Source organism: Larimichthys crocea, chromosome VII (assembly GCF_000972845.2).
Source record: "Larimichthys crocea isolate SSNF chromosome VII, L_crocea_2.0, whole genome shotgun sequence".
In the NCBI taxonomy this organism is placed as follows: domain Eukaryota; kingdom Metazoa; phylum Chordata; class Actinopteri; family Sciaenidae; genus Larimichthys; species Larimichthys crocea.
Genome location: NC_040017.1, coordinates 22,740,101 through 22,757,663, shown reverse-complemented (window position 1 = coordinate 22,757,663; position 17,563 = coordinate 22,740,101). Strand labels below are relative to the sequence as shown.

Sequence of the window (17,563 nt, the reverse complement as noted above, 5' to 3'; positions counted from 1 at the left end):
TGAAAAACATCAGTTTGTAGTGTATGCTTCAATCCCGCACTTACCAGTAATGGTGTTTATTCCAAAAGACTGCAATCTGTTTCCACTGAAAATACTGTAGCTGATACCAGTTTGAGAGCCATCAGGGTACTGGGCCTGAGTCTGTGTTACTACTGTGCCTATGAGATAAAAGAAACACACTTCGTTGAAACATTTTACTTCCAATCATTTTCATAATACATTCACCAATTTCCATGTAAAATGGTTAGAATTTTGTATCATTCAAACCTTTAGCAGCGTTTTCCTGCAGACTGACATCTCGTGCCGTGCGAGAAAAGCGAATCCCCCTGTAACTCTGTTCCTTGATATAAATGATAACCACCCCCAGGGAAGATTGAGCTGGGTTGCCCTGGTCCATAGCCTGGACTATCAATGTCCTCTGGCTTTGGGTCAGAGTCTGAAGCTTCTCTGTAGCCTGGATGTCCCCTGTCAGTGAGTTGATGGTGAAGCCCCTCACAGGGTTGGCAAAACGATAAAACACAGAGCCATTAGCCCCAAAGTCCTTGTCCTCTGCCCTCATGGTGGCCAGCACTCGGCGGCTGGACACACTGCTGGCAGAGATGTTCACAATAAGCGGGTCCAGAATGAAGTAGGGAGCATTGTCGTTCACATCTTGAATGTAGACAGTCACCTGAGCAGTGGAATTACGTGGGTTTATAGGGGAAGAGTCAGTGGCACACACCTCAAAGGTGTAAGAGCTGGTTCTCTCTCTGTCTAAGGGTGCTGCTGTGATAATGCGGCCTGTGTTCTGGTCTATGATGAACATGCTCTTGGAGCCGGTGCTCAGAAAGTACAGCACCTGGCTGTTGGGGCCCTGATCCAGATCAATGGCTTTCACCTCCAAGACCAGTGAGCCGATGGGAACATCTTCTGAGATGTCCGCAGTGTAGCTGCTGCTCTGAAACTGGGGGCTGTGATCGTTGATGTCCATGACGGTCACCTCCACTGTACTGGTACTGCTGAGGGGAGGGTGTCCCTGGTCATGAGCTGTGACTGTTAGTGTGTACCCAGCCCTCTTCTCCCGATCCAGAGGCCTTGAAGTGGACAGCACACCTGACTCTCTGTCCAAGCGGAAGTCTCCAGATGGATCTCCAGCTGGAAGGAGAGAAATAGCAAATGGTATCAAAAGTTAAAAAAATTCAAAAATCAGTGGAGCAGTACGAGCTGTATGGTACAAAACCTCACCTGTAATCTTATAGTTCATCTCCCCACTCTCTCCAGAATCCTTGTCAGTGGCCCTCAGGGTGAACAGAGGCAAAGCCTCCAGGTTTTCAGGCACCTCTATGCTGTAGTAGAGACGTCCAAAGGAAGGGGCGTTGTCGTTCTCATCAAGCACTCTGATCCTCACTGTGGCTTTGGCATAATTTGGGGGGAGGCCTGCATCTTTTGCATAAACTGTCAAAACATAAGAAAAAAAAGAAAAACACACAGAATTGTGTAAATTCTCAAAACTCAGTCATCTCAGTGCATATTTCACATGTTATGTTATAGAACAGTACCTGTCACAGTGTAGTACTCCTTGAGCTCCCTGTCCAGTGACTTGGTGGTTGTTATTACACCTGTAATTGGGTTGATGCTGAAACCCTCCTCTGAGATGCCACCATATGTCACCTGCCCATTGGTTCCTGCAGAGAAACGCACAGTGACCATACTTTGATTCAAATGGATTGAACCATATTTATTACCAGTAAGAGTCAGTGAAGCTCAGAAAGTGACTCGACAAAAACTGCATTTTCAAGTTACTTTGACTTGCTTGTTAAAAGCTTGCTTGTCTCCTTATTTGTTTGTTTGTCATTCGTTTTGCTGTCTAAGCATTTTGGCAGTAAGGCCCTCCCCCAGGTGTCTGGATGCCAGATTGCGTGCTAACAGAAAAGGAGTCTGGCAACCTCACCTGTTTACTTCACTGATTGCTTTTGGAGAGAAAGTTTATAATCCTTCTGTTTTATGTGCTTCTGACTAAGTCCAGGGGAATGCACTCTTTCTGTGGCCCCACCCCCACCCTACTGTGTAGTCCTCAATTAAAAACAACTGTTAATGTCTGTAATTTGGATACATACTCAGCGCATGAAGGCTGAGAAGAATTACTAGCATTTTTCTGTGTCTAAATTGCTGAAGCAGCACAATTTGATAGCCATTAATCAACAAACACATACATGCAGCATGTTTTGGTTAAAACCAGGCTAAGTTTGGTTTCTTTTTTAGACATCTAAGTTGCATGTAACTGCATATAATAAGCTTTTTTTTTAAATATATATATTTCAACATGTAGTTATGCTCTCATATAAATATAAAGTCATTTAAATGATTTAAAACAATGGTTATATGTAACTTTCTAAAACATAAACCAACCATTAACCTAGTTTTCTCACCTGCAAATTACCAAATCAGTGCTCACTGTGAATGCTTTGTTGATTAAGAGTTATTAGATGTGCCAAAGCTGCAGTATCTGAGTCAGTGCAGTGTTTTTTCTTACCTTGGTCCAGATCAGAGGCGGACACTGTCAACACACTAGTTCCTGGAGGCTGGTTCTCAGAGATCTGGGCTTCATACTGACTCTCTTCAAACCAGGGCACCTCATCATTAACATCAATCACATGGACACACAGCAGCTGGCTGGATGAATGCTGGGGTATCCCATGGTCCTCAGCGATTATTGTGAGGTTAAAGACGTCCTGCTCCTCGCGGTCCAAAGGTTTGAAAATAGACAGAGAGCCTGTAGAAAGATGAATCAGAGGTGAAATGTGAGGAGAGATTTCCTGTATGTGTGCGTAGTGTGTGTGTGGGTGGGTGTGCTTTATTACAGCCTGTTTCACAGAGGTAGTTACACACGACAACTACAGTATGAAAGCATGCTATCAAAGGCAATAAAACATACCACTTTCCATGGTTGTGTGTAGTCGAGTGATTTAAAAAGCAAGTGTGAAAAGCTGCCGTGTGAGGGCCAAATCAGAGCTAATCTCCTCCACACACAAAGCTTTGCCTACCTGAGTGCTACCACCACCACTGCTGTAACAGCCCAATGGTCTGGCCACAGTTTACGAGATTTTCCATTGGAGAATGCCGCAGCCATCGAGAAAGAAGCAGTAAACACACACTCTAGACACGCAACAGCCAGGCCTGCCGTGCTCTGTAGAAATTAGGGGCACCCTTGCCTTTTCATTATCCTGCCCTAAGAGAGTAGAGCTTGCATTGATTCAATTTCAATTTCATGCTTTAAAATGAGCAGCAACTGTTAAAGAAAGAAAGAAAGGGTCGGAGATGTTTTGGTTTTAACTTTTTTTTTTGAGCATGTTTTCACTTTGTATCTTGCTAGGACTGAGATAACTTGCCCCTAAGCCTTTAATCTGGTAGGAATTACAGGCTGGAATATTTTCACCCAATCTGACTCCTTCGTGATTCTGCTGTATCCCTGGTCACTGATAACACATGGGCAGAGAAAAGACAGTGGGAAACGGAGGGGGGGGGGAGTTTTTGTTTTGGATGTTTTCAATTCCAACATCTTAAGCCTATGTGAGGTTTGTGGCGCCAACATTTTGGGCTGCAGTGTGAGGGTTAGCTGGGGTTGCTCAGACAACAAACACATCTTTCTTGTCTTATATGCAGAAGTCATTCATCAAACTGTGATGTGTTAATCCCTTTATGGTGTTGTCTTTTGCAAGGAAGCTATTCACCCTTAATCATTCACATCACCGGTGCACCCTCCCATAGCTACAAGTAAAATTAATGACCTCCTGTCTGACAATGAGTGATGAGAATGTGTCTCAGCCTGTGACTTTATATATTCCAAATAATAGTTCTCTCTTGTGGTTAACCGTGATGCCAAAATGATGAAAATAGAGTGTGTCAAGATGGTCACAGGTCCGCAGTCAGTGACCCCAAAACAGGAGCAAACCAGGTGCTCAGAGGATTAACTCTGGCATCATTCTAACAAATAACCAGCGTGCATGAAAACACTTCAAGGTGAGCACACATACTGGACTAAAGCAAAAGTGGCATGCATGACAGACCCTGAATGTTTCCATCCTTGAGCTACTCCAGGAGGCATCCTGGTTGGCAACTTGAAGGGGAAGGCGGAGCCTTAGTTGACACGTGTCTCAAACACCACAACAGAGCCCACAGGACCAAATAGCCCAAGGTCAGCGCTGACTAAGTGACAGACTCTCATGCGAGCACACAAACACATATGTGCATGCCTACACATGCACACACGTGCATACACATAAACACGCGTAACTGATCCCTTCTCTAATGGTTCCCAGAAGCCTGAGCAGGAGGTTCTTTGGTCTTTCATGGGAATAGATCCACAATAACAGATGATGGGGTGTGTGTTTGTGTGTGTATATACGTGTGCTTGTGCAAGCTTGTGTGAGTGTGTGTGTTATATATCTGGCAGGCTGCTCTGTCTGTCTGGCCTCCAACTGAGAGAAATAAGTCATGAAAGGTGAAGCAAGAGTTGTGCTGTACTTAGACGTAAGCAGAGTATTACAAGAGTCTGTGTGCATTTATGGTGGGGGAGGTTTGGTGATTGTGGCGGGGGTGTGTGTGTGGAAGCACATGGAAAGGTAAGTTCACGTGCAATGCAAAGTAAAATTTAGAGGTGGCACAAATGCATCATAAAATCCGTGAAAATCCTCAAACAGAGGTCAACAGATGCAGATTCGCTTGTCCGCTTAAATTGAAAATATTTCAACTTCAGCAAAGGATAAGTGCTGGAATTCTCAACAGGTGCTTGAAACATAAAGATAGAGGTTTAGTCTTATCAATGTGAAATAACCAGAGCAAAAAGGAGTGCACATATAAGTGTTTATATGCACACTGTGGCATAACATGAGATCAGATGTATGACTTACACATTGCTATCACCATAAATATTATAGATGGTTGTGCAAGAAATGTTTTAATGTTTTATTTCTACAGAATCTGTAAATGCTACTTGTTTGAAAGAAGATGCAAACTGGTCTCCAGCATGTAAGTCACAGATCCATACTTTGTGCCTCAAACATAAAGCTTACACTCCCTCCTGCATTGGCACTGGGCCGTGCTTACCAGTGTTAGGGTTGAGGCTGAATGTTCCTCCAGTGTTGCCAGACTGGATACTGTAGGTCACTCTGCCATTCTCCCCTTGGTCTGCATCTCTGGCCATGACATAGAGAGCCACAAAGCCCACCGGCTGATCCTCCATCACACTGACAGCTGTTGGCGAGCTGAACACTGGTGGATTGTCATTCTCATCAGTTACGTAAACCCTCGCTGTGACCGAACCCCAGCGCCTCTGGTTGGCATCGAGGGCAGAGTCTGTTGCCTTTACAACCAGTATCAGGTTGGAAGTGACCTCATGGTCCAGCTCCTGGCCCAAAAAGAGAACCCCAGTAGAGGGGTCAAGGGTTAGTAAGCCAGGGGTGCTTGGCCACTGTTGGACAATGGAGTACCTCAGCTCACTGTTGGGCCCACTGCCATCCTTATCTATTGCCTGGAAAGTATAGACAGACGAGCCAGGCTCCATGTTCTCAGAGATGACGATAGTGATGGGATCCTCTGGGAACTGAGGGGTGTGGTCATTACTGTCCTCTACGTCAATGTCCAGGTGGACTATGGTGCTGCTAGGGGGAGCCTGAGAGAAGTCATCTATCTCAATCTGCAGGGTGTAGCGTGCGTCTCGTTCATAGTCAAGAGGACAAGCCAGGTACACGTCTCCGGTAAGACGGTCCACGACAAAGGTTCCATCCCGGTCTGTACCTCCTACAACCATGTAGGTCACCTCCCCTTCCTCTGGAGTGTCGCGAAGGCGGACTGAGCCAATTACAGAACCCGGCTTGGCTTCCTCCACAGAATTGAAGGATATGGAGAGGGAATTAGAAGTAGGTCTGTTACTGCTGAGAACCTGCAAGGAAGAAATAGTACAATATTTGAGAACTACAAGACAGTGGATATAAGGCTTCATTTAAACCGAAGTTTACATCCATTTCATGGATTTTTGGGCAAAGCAGAAACAGGTTTTGTCCAGTCTACTCAGTTATTCTGTATGTCCACTGGGAATAAATGAAGCCGATTACAAGAGGTTTTTATAGACTTGAATAACACGCCTGCTAACCTTAATAACACTTAATCTGATACTCATGTTGCTGCCAGGAAAAATAATAAAATAATAGATGATAAAAGTAACACAATCAGAGGAGGAAATGGTGAGAGAGTTCAAATTTAGCACTGGGACATATTTCTGTACTGTGTATAGCTTTACACGCCCTTTGATGAGTAGTTCAAGTGTCTTCAAAGGCTACAACATTATTACTTCTTTCCTTTGTATGAAAAGAGCACCATAAGTAACGTGTGACATATTGTTTTAATAAAACGTTTTTTTTTCTTTGACACAAGCATGGACTGAGAAAATTTAAACAGCTGTAAAAGAAGGAGGGAGAAGGAGTGTTGATCAAATGTTCAAACGGCATTACTGAGACGCTTAGTAATAGATACTCAGCGTTGCATCCAGCAGCACAGTTCCCACAGTAAGTAGGCATTCAAACTAAATATGCTGTTTGTTGTGAAATGTTACATGACAAGCTGTAAATTGGTTCCACATTAGGCAGGAAAAACAGTATTCCAGAAATACATTTGTATAGCCCCATCCTATCATTGACGGATTAAGAAAATCAGTCTGAAAAGATGATTAAAGGAAATTACAGAAATGCGTCAGTGGGCAAGAACAACACTGTACTGTTTAATCCAATTAACTAATAATTATGACTTCCATTTTTTTTTTTGTTGGAAAGAAGGAAAAACTGAACTGGCACTTACTGGAGCTGTTTATATGGCAACTCTATTTTCCTGGAACCTATAAATCTACGTTCCTTCCAGGGTTCTTCCATTGTGTTCCCTTTCTGTTCTATATTAAATATTAACTGAATTACCTTCAGTGCTGTGTTTTACGTGAGTGTACAGCCCTGCCGCTCTTTGCAAAAAAAAGGGCTACTGTATTAAAAAAGTGTTGAAGTCATTGAGTATGACCTTGATCAGAACAGTCTACAGCTGGCCCTCATCACAAGCCAGCTGGGAGTATTTGATTCAGACCCACTTTTCCATTTCAGATAGAAATTTCCCTTTTGAAAAGTCACAGGGGAAGAAAAGGGAGGGGATGGGAGGGAAGCTTGTCAGAAGTGAGGCTGATATGTCTGCAGCTAGTCTGAGGGGCCCAGAGACATGTATCCTCTCAGCACAGAGTCTATTCTTTGATATTAAATAGGTGAGTAGTGAGGGTGTTTATACTGGCCGGGCTCCAGTGAAAGTCTGACCTGAATGGTAAGCGAGCATGAGGTGCTGCGAGGGGGCAGTCCTCTGTCAGTGGCTGTCACTGTCAGAGTGTACTCAGCCCTCTCTGAGTGGCTGAGAGGAGATGATGAATGCAGCTCCCCAGTGTTTGGGTTCAAAGAGAAACGCTCAGCCCTGGGACCTGGGAGAGATAGAAGGTCCAAATTTTAACTCGAGTAATTGTTACGTGGGAGACAAAACACACAAATCCAGTGATTCAGTCGTAGCATGGTGTCAGTATTAAACTGAAGCAATTTTCAAACATGGGTTACAATAATAATCATTCATTCATACTGTACTTTTCTGAACACAGTTCAAGATGATTTACAAAAACCCCATGGAAATTACTTTCTTCTGACTGGGTTGCAGATTGCCCTTAATGTATCCAGATGCATCACTTTCTTAAACCCCTAAATGGAGCACATTTGCATACAGTAGATATAATTAGATTGGTGTTTGTTTTGCACAGATGAGTATTCTCTATTTCCTGCAGGTACTGTACCTGACAAAGAGTAGAATACGGTGCCGTTCTCTCCTTCATCGGGGTCTTTGGCTTGCAGCATGCCCAGTAAAACCCCAGAGGACTGACCTTCTGTCACCTATGGATTAAAAAATATGTCAACAAAAATATGAAAGACATTTAATTTTCTGCCTTTTCTGTGTTTCTTATCTTGTGCTATCACCTGTATGACAAGGTTTTTGCCAGAATGGCTGTGAGCGAAAGCAGGGTCATTGTCGTTGTCATCCAGGACAGTAATGAAGGCTGTGCCTGTGGCACTACGGGAGGGCGAACCCCCGTCTTGAACCACCACCACCAGCTGGTAACTAGACTGCTGCTCTCTGTCCAGAATAGTCCTTGTACTGATTTCACCTGAGGAGAGACGGGGTGGAAGAGAGGGATTTAATGCCAAGCCAGTAGTCCAGAGCAGTGGAATAATGATGAGATACTTTAGAGCCAGCAGGCTTTGATCAATGACACACAAGTAATAGACATGCACAGTGTGCAGATGTACGTGTGGACATGTGCATGCTCGCTCACACACACACACAAAGAGGAATTTTGGAAGGTTGGCAGACGCTGTAGGGACTCATAACTCTGATCGCAATTGAGAGTCGATGTCTGCACCCACAGACTAACAGACTCAGCGGGCCAATTAAAGCCCAGCAAGACGCTTAGTGCTGCTCAACATTGTCTGATTAATCTATGAAAGTGGCAAAGAAGCAACTTGCTCATCTTTTCCTAAAATAATTTTAAGTTTTGATGACAGATGATAAACAATATTGTTCAGTATATAGCCTGTTTTTAACAATGATGAGACTTAGAGGTCATGTAGAATTATAAGAATTAATTGCTTACTTCAGATTGGTTTTAGTTTCAGAAAAATCTAAGGAAAAACATCCAAACAGACATCCAAAATTCTGCAGTGCAGCTTTTCTTCTTATCTTTTCTTCGATAGCTCGTGCGTCAACAGCAGTTTTACTGTGTGACATTACACTCAGCTAACTGCTGTTTTTCATTCAGGCCTGCTCTGGTTTTGCATAAATTCTGAGATTTTAATCAATTTTCTAATGAAGCAAACCTAAGCAATCTCCATTTTAATGCTTTAATCTGATAGACCAGCTGTGACTGCTGCTGTGATTAATTGTAGTACATCTCATTTTCAATTAACCTGTATGGGAGTTTATCTGGAAGTGACGGTCGGGGTGCAGGAAGCGGTAGCTAAGGCGTCCGTTGGGTCCGCTGTCTCGATCCGTTGCTGACACGTGACCAAAGCCTGTTCCTGCAGGTAGGTTTTCTCTCACAGCCATGAAGACCCTCTCCTGCGTAAGCCGAGGAGAGTTGTCATTCTCATCAGTCACTGATATCCGCACTGTGGCACTGCCTGTCTTCTTCAGATGTCCATGACCTTGGCTGGCCAGCACTGTGAGAAGATACATGTCTTTGACTTCTCTGTCAAGGGCACTTTTCACAAACAGCCAGCCACTGTCTGCAGCAATGCCAAATCCTGCAGCATCTCCGTCTGGACGCAGATGATACGCCAGGGTACTGGAGTAACCTGAGCCAGGGGTTTCTCTGTTCAGAGCCCTGACCTGCAGGAAGCGTTTGTTTATTGGAATACCTTCTTTTAGCTCTACCCGGTATGTGAGGGTATCAAACACGGGTCCTTGGTCATTCTCTGCCTGGACATGAACCACAAGCATGAAGGTGGCACTAAGCTGGGGTACTCCACTATCCTTGGCAATCACCTGGAGGTCATAACGGGGGACACTCTCATAGCTGAGGCTGCCTATCAATCGGATCTCTCCACTGCTGCGCTCTATGCTGAAGATCCTCTGGACTCCACTTGAAGAAGAAAGATCGAAGGTGAGTTGTCCATTGAGTCCAGAGTCTCTGTCCTCAGCTTGGACCCGATATACCATTGTGCCCATTTCTGTATGTTCTGGCAGCAGCAAGGACTCAGAGGATGAGGGCAGAAAAACAGGCGGGTTATCGTTAATATCTGCGATGGTAATGTGGACATGGGTCTGGCCAAAAGCAGGGGGGTTGCCACTGCGGGCCTGCACTTCCAAATCAAGACTTGATTGGGCTTCATGATCAAGGGGCAGACTTGTTCTTAGGGCCCCACTGTCAGGATCCACTGTAAAATAGCCTGCAGGGTCCCCAGAACTAATGGTGTAGGAGATATCTCTAGAGGTACCTACAAAGAGAGAAACAGGACAAAAAACAGAGACACATCACCACTGCCCAGGAGGCTGTGCTAAAAGCACTGAAGTAACAGTATACTGCAACAATGTCATTTTTCAATTTTCATGATTGTAATTGAGCTTTAAAAATGAAATATATAAACAAAGTTGTAAAATGGACTTTTTGATTGATGTTATTTCAGAGGTGTATATAGTGGCCCAATGCTTATTTGTACAAGTGGTATTGCAGCATGATCCAGGTGTACTGAACTGTTCATCATGGGCTGTGAGTGAGAGAGTGAGAAACAACATGAAGAGAGGCATGTGTTTGTTGTGGACCCTACCTGTCTTAATACTGGCCTGGACAATGCCTACAACTGTCCCCCGCAGGACATCCTCCGATACAGTAAAGTAGTACTGAGTCTGTTCAAATACAGGTGGCGCCACCAGCCCGGCCACCACGCTAATGTTGACTCTGGCATTGACGAGGGCAGTTAGACCACCACCGTCCTGAGCAGAGATTATCATGGGAATGACGGAGTTGGCCTTTCCATAGACAGACCGAGACAGGGAAATCACACCTATAAAAACAAAACCACAGGCAAGCTTCAAACAGGCTATTATCACATCACACAGCCATATAACTCTTAAAGGTCAATAATGCAATGGAAATGCAGAGTGCGACTGCAAAGTCAGTCAGCTCCTTTAATAAATGATCTTGAAAATACAGTGAAAGTTCCAACCTGTGTCTTTGTTGAGAGTAAAGTAGGGGGAGGCTCCTCCAGGTACTGTTTTGTATGTAATTTTGCCATTCTCGCCTGTGTCTGGGTCATAGGCCGTCACTCTGACAACGGATGTCCCAGGGGCACTCTGTGTGCTCAGACTGACAGCATAGCTGACTGGGTAGAAGGCGGGTCTGTTATCATTAATGTCAACCAGATCTATCCTCACATAGGCTACTGAGCTCAGTCCACCCTGCAGAGGAAACAAAAAGCTCTTTTGTTATACCTTCACATACATTAAATCGGGAACAGAAAAAAAACTCACCTGAAAGCAGGATTTAGGCCACATTAATGGTGCAAGTAAAAACCAGCAGTAAACCCTGTTAAAATTTTGATGTATAGCATAGCCTTTAAAATATAGTCCCAGCAGGTTGGTGCAAGGATACAGATTGATAGTCTCCCTCGGGAAAGAGCAATATGTCATGACCCGTGGAGGGTGAGAGGGCTTGCCGCAACCAAACAATCTGTTTCATAGGCTTTTAATTTGCAGAAAATACAGTGTAGGCTTTTCATTTGGACCAGGTGGCAAAAACGTGAGAGGCGACAGTCCAACTTGTTAAAATATTACTGCCTGACAGTTGAGGCATTTCTCCATCTGATTGCTTTAACATGACCGTAGTAATTTACTTTCATTTTAAACCTTTTATTTTTGAAGCATTATTTGGCATAAAGTGAACAGGACATACTAACTTGAGTAAGCCTGCCATGGAGAGACATTCAAGCTTTTATTTTTTTCAACTTGGCTGCTTAAATAAAAAGTATTTCTGCACAGTTGGCCATGTCTTTGCTCTCCTGTCTGTATGAAAAGCACGGCTGCTGTGTTTATAGGATCACTCTGTGGCTCAATGGATTCATATTAAGCGTGATTTCAAAACGTGGTGGCTTACCCCATCCACTGCAGTAACAGTAAAGTCGAAGCTGGCTGGCCCTTGATCTCGGTCTAGTGCAGCACTAGTGCAGATCTGGCCAGTCTCCTTGCCAATGGTGAACTGAGAGGGAACAGCGCTGTTGATGCCAGAACCAAGGGAGTAAGTAATGGAGCCAAAGGAGCCGGCGTCTGCATCTGTCGCAGTCACCTACAGAGAAGAAAACATGCTATTGGTTAAACATTCCAGCGTTGTCATTAAAATTTGAAATCTATTAAGTTAGAAGGGAGAAAATTATACTGGATAAACTGAGCAGTTTCTATTCTCATTAATAATATCACTCTAAAGCCAGAGCAGATCAAACCTAAATTCTATTAGAGGGATGTAAGAGAGTGATGGCAGTCCACAAATTGAAACAAGAGCACCATACCAGGTGCCTTTTGAAAGCATCTTTGGCCCTGATCTTTCTTGTTTATCTGAGCCAGAGCATGAGCCAAACAGGCCCTTTGGCAGAAAGGCGCTCTGAGGGAATGAAGGAGGGTGGCGGCGGGAAGGAGGATGATTTCTACAGGCTCTGGGAGGGCTGCCAGCAGGGAAAACTGCCTGCTACAGGAGTGGCGTCTGTCTGCAAAGGACAGTGACTGGGATGGCTGGGGAACAGTGGGATACCACACAGTATGCTTCAGTGCAGCGCGTTATACCCTAATGTAATGTCCCACTTGTGGTCTGGTTTTAATAACGCCGCACATCTACAGAGGGCTAGAACCGCCGGAGCTATAAAAGCAGCTCGCAAGGCATCAGCCAGGGAGCAGACTCAATTACTACAGGATCTCCCAAGACAGCGTTAGGCAAATAGACCAATCAGATCAGGCCCCTGGGTACCAGAAGTATAATTGCTTGCAAGTGTTGGCTCTGGATTGCAGTTTATGAAAGATTACAGTAGGGTTAAACCTCACAAGTTGATTAGAATACTCCTTCCTTCCATCTTTTATGAATGGATCATTTTAGGAAAACACTAATTGGAAGAAAATAGAAGCTCGATTCATGCTTGGTACTCCAACACTAAGCAGCAGGGAGCCTCCTCTGTGTAAGGCAGAGTATTCAGGAACATTGCCAAGAAAAATAAGGCAAGCCATGCTTATCATCAAAAGCTGAATTTTTTTAAAAGATGGCATTGGTATGAGTGTGAGTAGATGGAAATCATTCATTCGAGGTGATGAAGGTTTGGCTGCGGTAATTCAGGCTTCATCTCTTTCCTGAGCAGATGGCAGACGGGGGACTCAGCAGAGAGCATGCCCCACACTCTTGACTGTAACTCCTGACAGGGTGAGTGGTGTGTAGGAGTGAGGGAGTTGTAAAGCTGGCAGGGAGGCAAGCCAAAGAGAAGAATAATAAACCACATGAGGAAAGGGGAAACCAAGAGCAATACAAGAAAGCTACTCCATCTTTTAACGCATGGAGGCTGCAGCTTACTGTAATATTTTATCATTTTGCAGGGGGACAAGTTATTCATAACAACAACACAGCCTTATATGCGTGTTTTCTTCACAGTTGTGTGATGGGTGTCAGCTGGAAGAAAAGTTTAAAGGAGCATTTTAGCAATACCTGGGTAAAAAAAGAGAAAGCCGGCTGTTATGGTTCAAACATTTCCCTACAGGTCTAGGAAAATATTTCCCCTCTTGCAACTGACCCATTCGTGACAGGCATTGAATGTACGAGCTATTTGCGGAGACTCAATGTTAGCCACAACCATCCACAAAAAATTCTTTTTTTTTTAAAAAGTACACCCACATACAGTTCATAAAAAGTCAAAAAATGTAAAAAAGACATTTATATTTATGATATGAAAAGATGAATAAAGAGAGACAAAAACAGAAAAAAAGTTACTTTGTTGGGATGGGAGTTGAAGCTTTCACTCTGTGAATCGATAATGATGCATAGTAAAACCTCCTGGTGTGTTCACACTGTACATGCAATTCACAATGAATCGATCAATTCTCGTTAGTTTAGAAAATTTAACCTTGAGCAAAGTACAGTGGTACAGTGTGAGCTAGAGACCTACTGAGCTTTACTGTTAAGAACAAATTCAGAACAGACAGGGGATGGAGTGAAGCGTACACCAATAAATGAATTTATATGTGGAGGATCCTTTGCTTGAATAATTACTCCCAATGCTTCAAGTACTGCATAAAGTGATGAGGATATGTTGAGCCATTTTGTAGTTAGAAAACCCGAGAATATGTTCCACGAGTTAAGAGTATGACCTTTTTGTGGAATGCGCTGTAAGATAATAAACCTCACAATCACATTTGCATAAATCCTAACCACTGTAAGTAGACCGCCTGCAGCAATCAGTCTATTTTGGAATCTGCAGAGACTGTGATTTTAATTCTACTCTCATTTCTTCTTAATAGCAGCATATCAATGTCATCTTGCTGGAACTCAGAGACTTGTCTGTCCAGGAGTTTCGAATTTGCCAGCCACCCATATGAAATGACATATGGGGCGCCATATGCAAATGAAAAACGAGCAGGATAATTAGCCAAACCCCAAGCCATGAACCCTGAGAGTGAAGGATAACCTAACAAAAATGTGGTCTCTGGCATCAAAGATTAGGATAAATCAATTACACAATAAGTGTAAATCTCAACAGACAAAATGTCTTAAATTAAGACCAAAGCTTGCTTGGAATGTTGCGTAATGCTGCAGTTCAGAAACACATCAAGACGTCACCCATTATTCATCTCAGCATATTTGCACACTTGTTTATATCCCTTTCAAATGTTCGTCGCTTTAACTTAAATCGTTTTATTAACACATATATACACTGAGTTACATTACTACTTCCTCTATATGGGAATACTTTCAATTTTGAGGGAAAGAAAATATTTTTAGCCAAGAAAGTCATTCAAAATGTGCAGGAGGAATTCTCCATCCTGCAGGGGGTAGAAAAATACCACTCACCACTTTGTTGTATCCATCTTGACATGGATACAAGCGACCTCTCTTTCTGTTTCCCACTGACTTTTTATTCTTTCCACTGCAATGTATAGGTATTACGCAAACCCCCTATTTCTATTGGATTAAAAGTTCAAAAGCAGGAGTAATCTTAGATCATCAGCAGCAGCCAGCAGTATTCTCCCTACACTCCATGTGTGTGAGTGAGGCATGATGGGAGCTGTCTTATCAGCAGGGGAAAGGCAACGTTTGGCCAGCTCCTTAGTAAAACAAGCTGGGGGAATCCAAAGATAACTGGGGCACTTTGTGGTTCTCCCATCAGATTCCAGGAGCCGTCCAGGGGAGACTTTCTGACTGACTGACCAATCAAGAGAACAGGATTCACAGGAGAGAACATGCCTTTATATGTTTATGTATAATATGTTCAAATGGAATAATGATCCTGAGGTTTTTGGATGCTCCAAAGTGTTCTGGCCCATCTAAAGTCCTCACTCTGTGGTCTGAGAGAGAGCCAGGCCTGGAAAAGAACAAGCACAGGATTTGGGTGCTTTCTATTTTTAGAGCCGAGTTTCTCAGAAGCTCAATTAGAATTCTCATACAAGTATATAACTGACCACTGTGGCTTTTTAGTTCTTGTTCATGGATAATGCAAACACATGTATGTCAGCGTGACCTTATTTGCCCAAGCTACTGCTTCTCTATCCATCCTCACCGTGCAGCCATGCAAAACATCTCCACTGTGGAAGAAAACGAGTGCAAAAACTTGTGAGTAAATGAATGATGTAGAGCCCAAACCACGGAGGCCAACAAGGGGTGAAATGACGGCAATGTAGTTTTTAATCATGCTCCCCGTATTTCAGAGTGCCCAGTCAAACAAATCTGTCTCACGTAGTTCTCAGTGAAACCAGCCAATCAGGACCGCACCTCTGCCAATCCAAATAGGCCACAAATAACGGAGTGCACACGTAAATGTTTGCCAACTGGGAAATTATCACACACATCCATCAAACTCTGCATGCACACATCCTTTCAGTGTACCGTAGATGTGTAATCAAAACACAAACATACAAACACTGGGGATAAAGTCATTGCTCATCCCAGTCTAGTGATGCCTGTGGAGCAAAAGAGCGAGACCGAGTTAATTCTGCACACTGATTACGCTAAAATGTTCCTCGCATTCACCAAGGAGTCTCTGCAAACAAACCAAGCACAGATGAGTATGCAGCGTTGGCTACTGTAGCTCTGGCCCAACTTAAACTCTGCAACTTTGTGGCATATAGAAATGTTCAGAAAATACTGGATGACATTCCCAAAGCTCAAATTTATGACGGGGCATGCTTTTATCTTACTTGACGAGTGCTGTAACCTTAAAGCACCATGTGTGATGCATTGAACAGTTGGCCATGTAACTGAGATGGGTTTTAAAGAATTGCTCAAATTACAGAGAACAGTGTGGATGTTGAACAGGAACACGTTTCCATTCTTAGGGATTTAACATAAAGAACTGTGGAGACTTATAAAAGGTGAGAGAACTGAGAACTCCACCCACAAGAGAGACTTCAGCTGCCATCTTCATGATATGTAGCTTAAAATCCACTAATACCTCAAATTATGTCAACCTGATCAGAGGTTTACAGCAATATCAAGCCCAGTCATGGAAGCTTTATAGATATAACTCAATAATGCAAAATAATAATCATTATCAAAGACAAATTCATAGCAGGACTACCGCAAGAGCACTAGGATGTAGCATGTGATAGATTAATGGAGTGACAAAGAGATCATTAAAAGACAGTAAAGGCAAAGAGGAAAGCGTAGGCTCAAAGAAATCAAACGAGTGGGTGAGTTGCAGAAATCTGGACTGAGAGTTGCTTTGAGCTTTCACAGCTGGTGTGAAGCAGTGCACACTCCTCTCCCTCTATTGTCCTGGCATCACTTCTGAGGAGAGCAGAGATGGGGAGAGTGAGGCGGAGACCTCCTAAAGGCCTCTTTCACTGCTCACTAAAGTAGCAGATAGGCAGGTCAGAGATTTTGTGACATATCCACCACCACACTAAAGACCCAGACAGAGACCACACCAGCCCAGTGGAAGGAAGAAGCCCACACACTGTTGACGAATATATCAAAACTCCAAACATTTGCCGCGCAGACAGTATTGTCTGGGTTCCAACCACCCATGTGTGAAAGATTTTGGTGGTTACTCGGGAGACAAAAAGCTGAGATCTTCGCTGCATAGTTTAAGCCATGTGTAAGGTCTACGAAATTGTGACATTAAATGCTGCCAAACCGTGGCCTGCGATATCTGGCTGTGTGATAAAGGTAATGAAATTTTAAAAGACAAAGGGAAAGGTGCTTGTGTGCATACGGCATGCATACAGAACAGGTCTGCATAGGATGAAAAAGCTAGAGCAGATACAGTACTCCAAAAAGCACAATTACCTGGCTGAAAGACTACGCTATGCTACTCTATACTGTGCTGTCAAAGGATCATCACTGGCTGTGAGATGATTATGAAAGGGCTTGAGATTTTCTTTTTTGGAAGAAGGTGTGCTATCTAACAATTTCTGTGCTATTTTAGTTTAGCTACTTGTATAGTTAAAACAACAGCTTATTAAAAATGCATAGCCTTGACTGTGTAAAGGAGCGAGGCTGCTTGCATTGCAAAGTAAATGTCTCACTATCATGTTGTAGTTTAACTCTGGAAATGAAATTGAGCAAACAAGTTGAGGTTCTACGAGAATGTAATTTGGGGTTCAAATGTAAGCTTTGCGGTGTGAGAGAAAGGCCAAAAGTTGATTAAGTCTATTTCATGCGAATCTGTGTAATAGATTTTGATATTCCTCGTCTAGTAATGGAAAAGTTGGTTTGATTGTGATGCTGCAGGAAAGGTTAGGGGGTGATCAAAACATTAAGATTCCCCCTATGGGGACC

General features: G+C 43.4%; 1 protein-coding gene across 1 annotated transcript in view; it reads right to left on the bottom strand.

Moving 5' to 3' along the window:
• LOC104923306 (protocadherin-16) overlaps nt 1-17,563 on the bottom strand; it is a 75,095-nt gene that overhangs the window by 6,886 nt on the left and 50,646 nt on the right. Inside the window, exons 3-15 of the mRNA XM_019259398.2 lie at nt 11,696-11,884; nt 10,770-11,001; nt 10,371-10,607; nt 9,012-10,040; nt 8,025-8,212; nt 7,844-7,940; nt 7,326-7,483; nt 5,086-5,920; nt 2,513-2,752; nt 1,539-1,664; nt 1,225-1,434; nt 268-1,134; nt 45-158 (exon numbers count right to left, since the gene is read on the bottom strand). Of these exons, the coding sequence (XP_019114943.2) occupies nt 45-158; nt 268-1,134; nt 1,225-1,434; nt 1,539-1,664; nt 2,513-2,752; nt 5,086-5,920; nt 7,326-7,483; nt 7,844-7,940; nt 8,025-8,212; nt 9,012-10,040; nt 10,371-10,607; nt 10,770-11,001; nt 11,696-11,884 (4,522 nt within the window). The remainder of the gene's footprint in view (nt 1-44; nt 159-267; nt 1,135-1,224; nt 1,435-1,538; nt 1,665-2,512; nt 2,753-5,085; nt 5,921-7,325; nt 7,484-7,843; nt 7,941-8,024; nt 8,213-9,011; nt 10,041-10,370; nt 10,608-10,769; nt 11,002-11,695; nt 11,885-17,563) is intronic.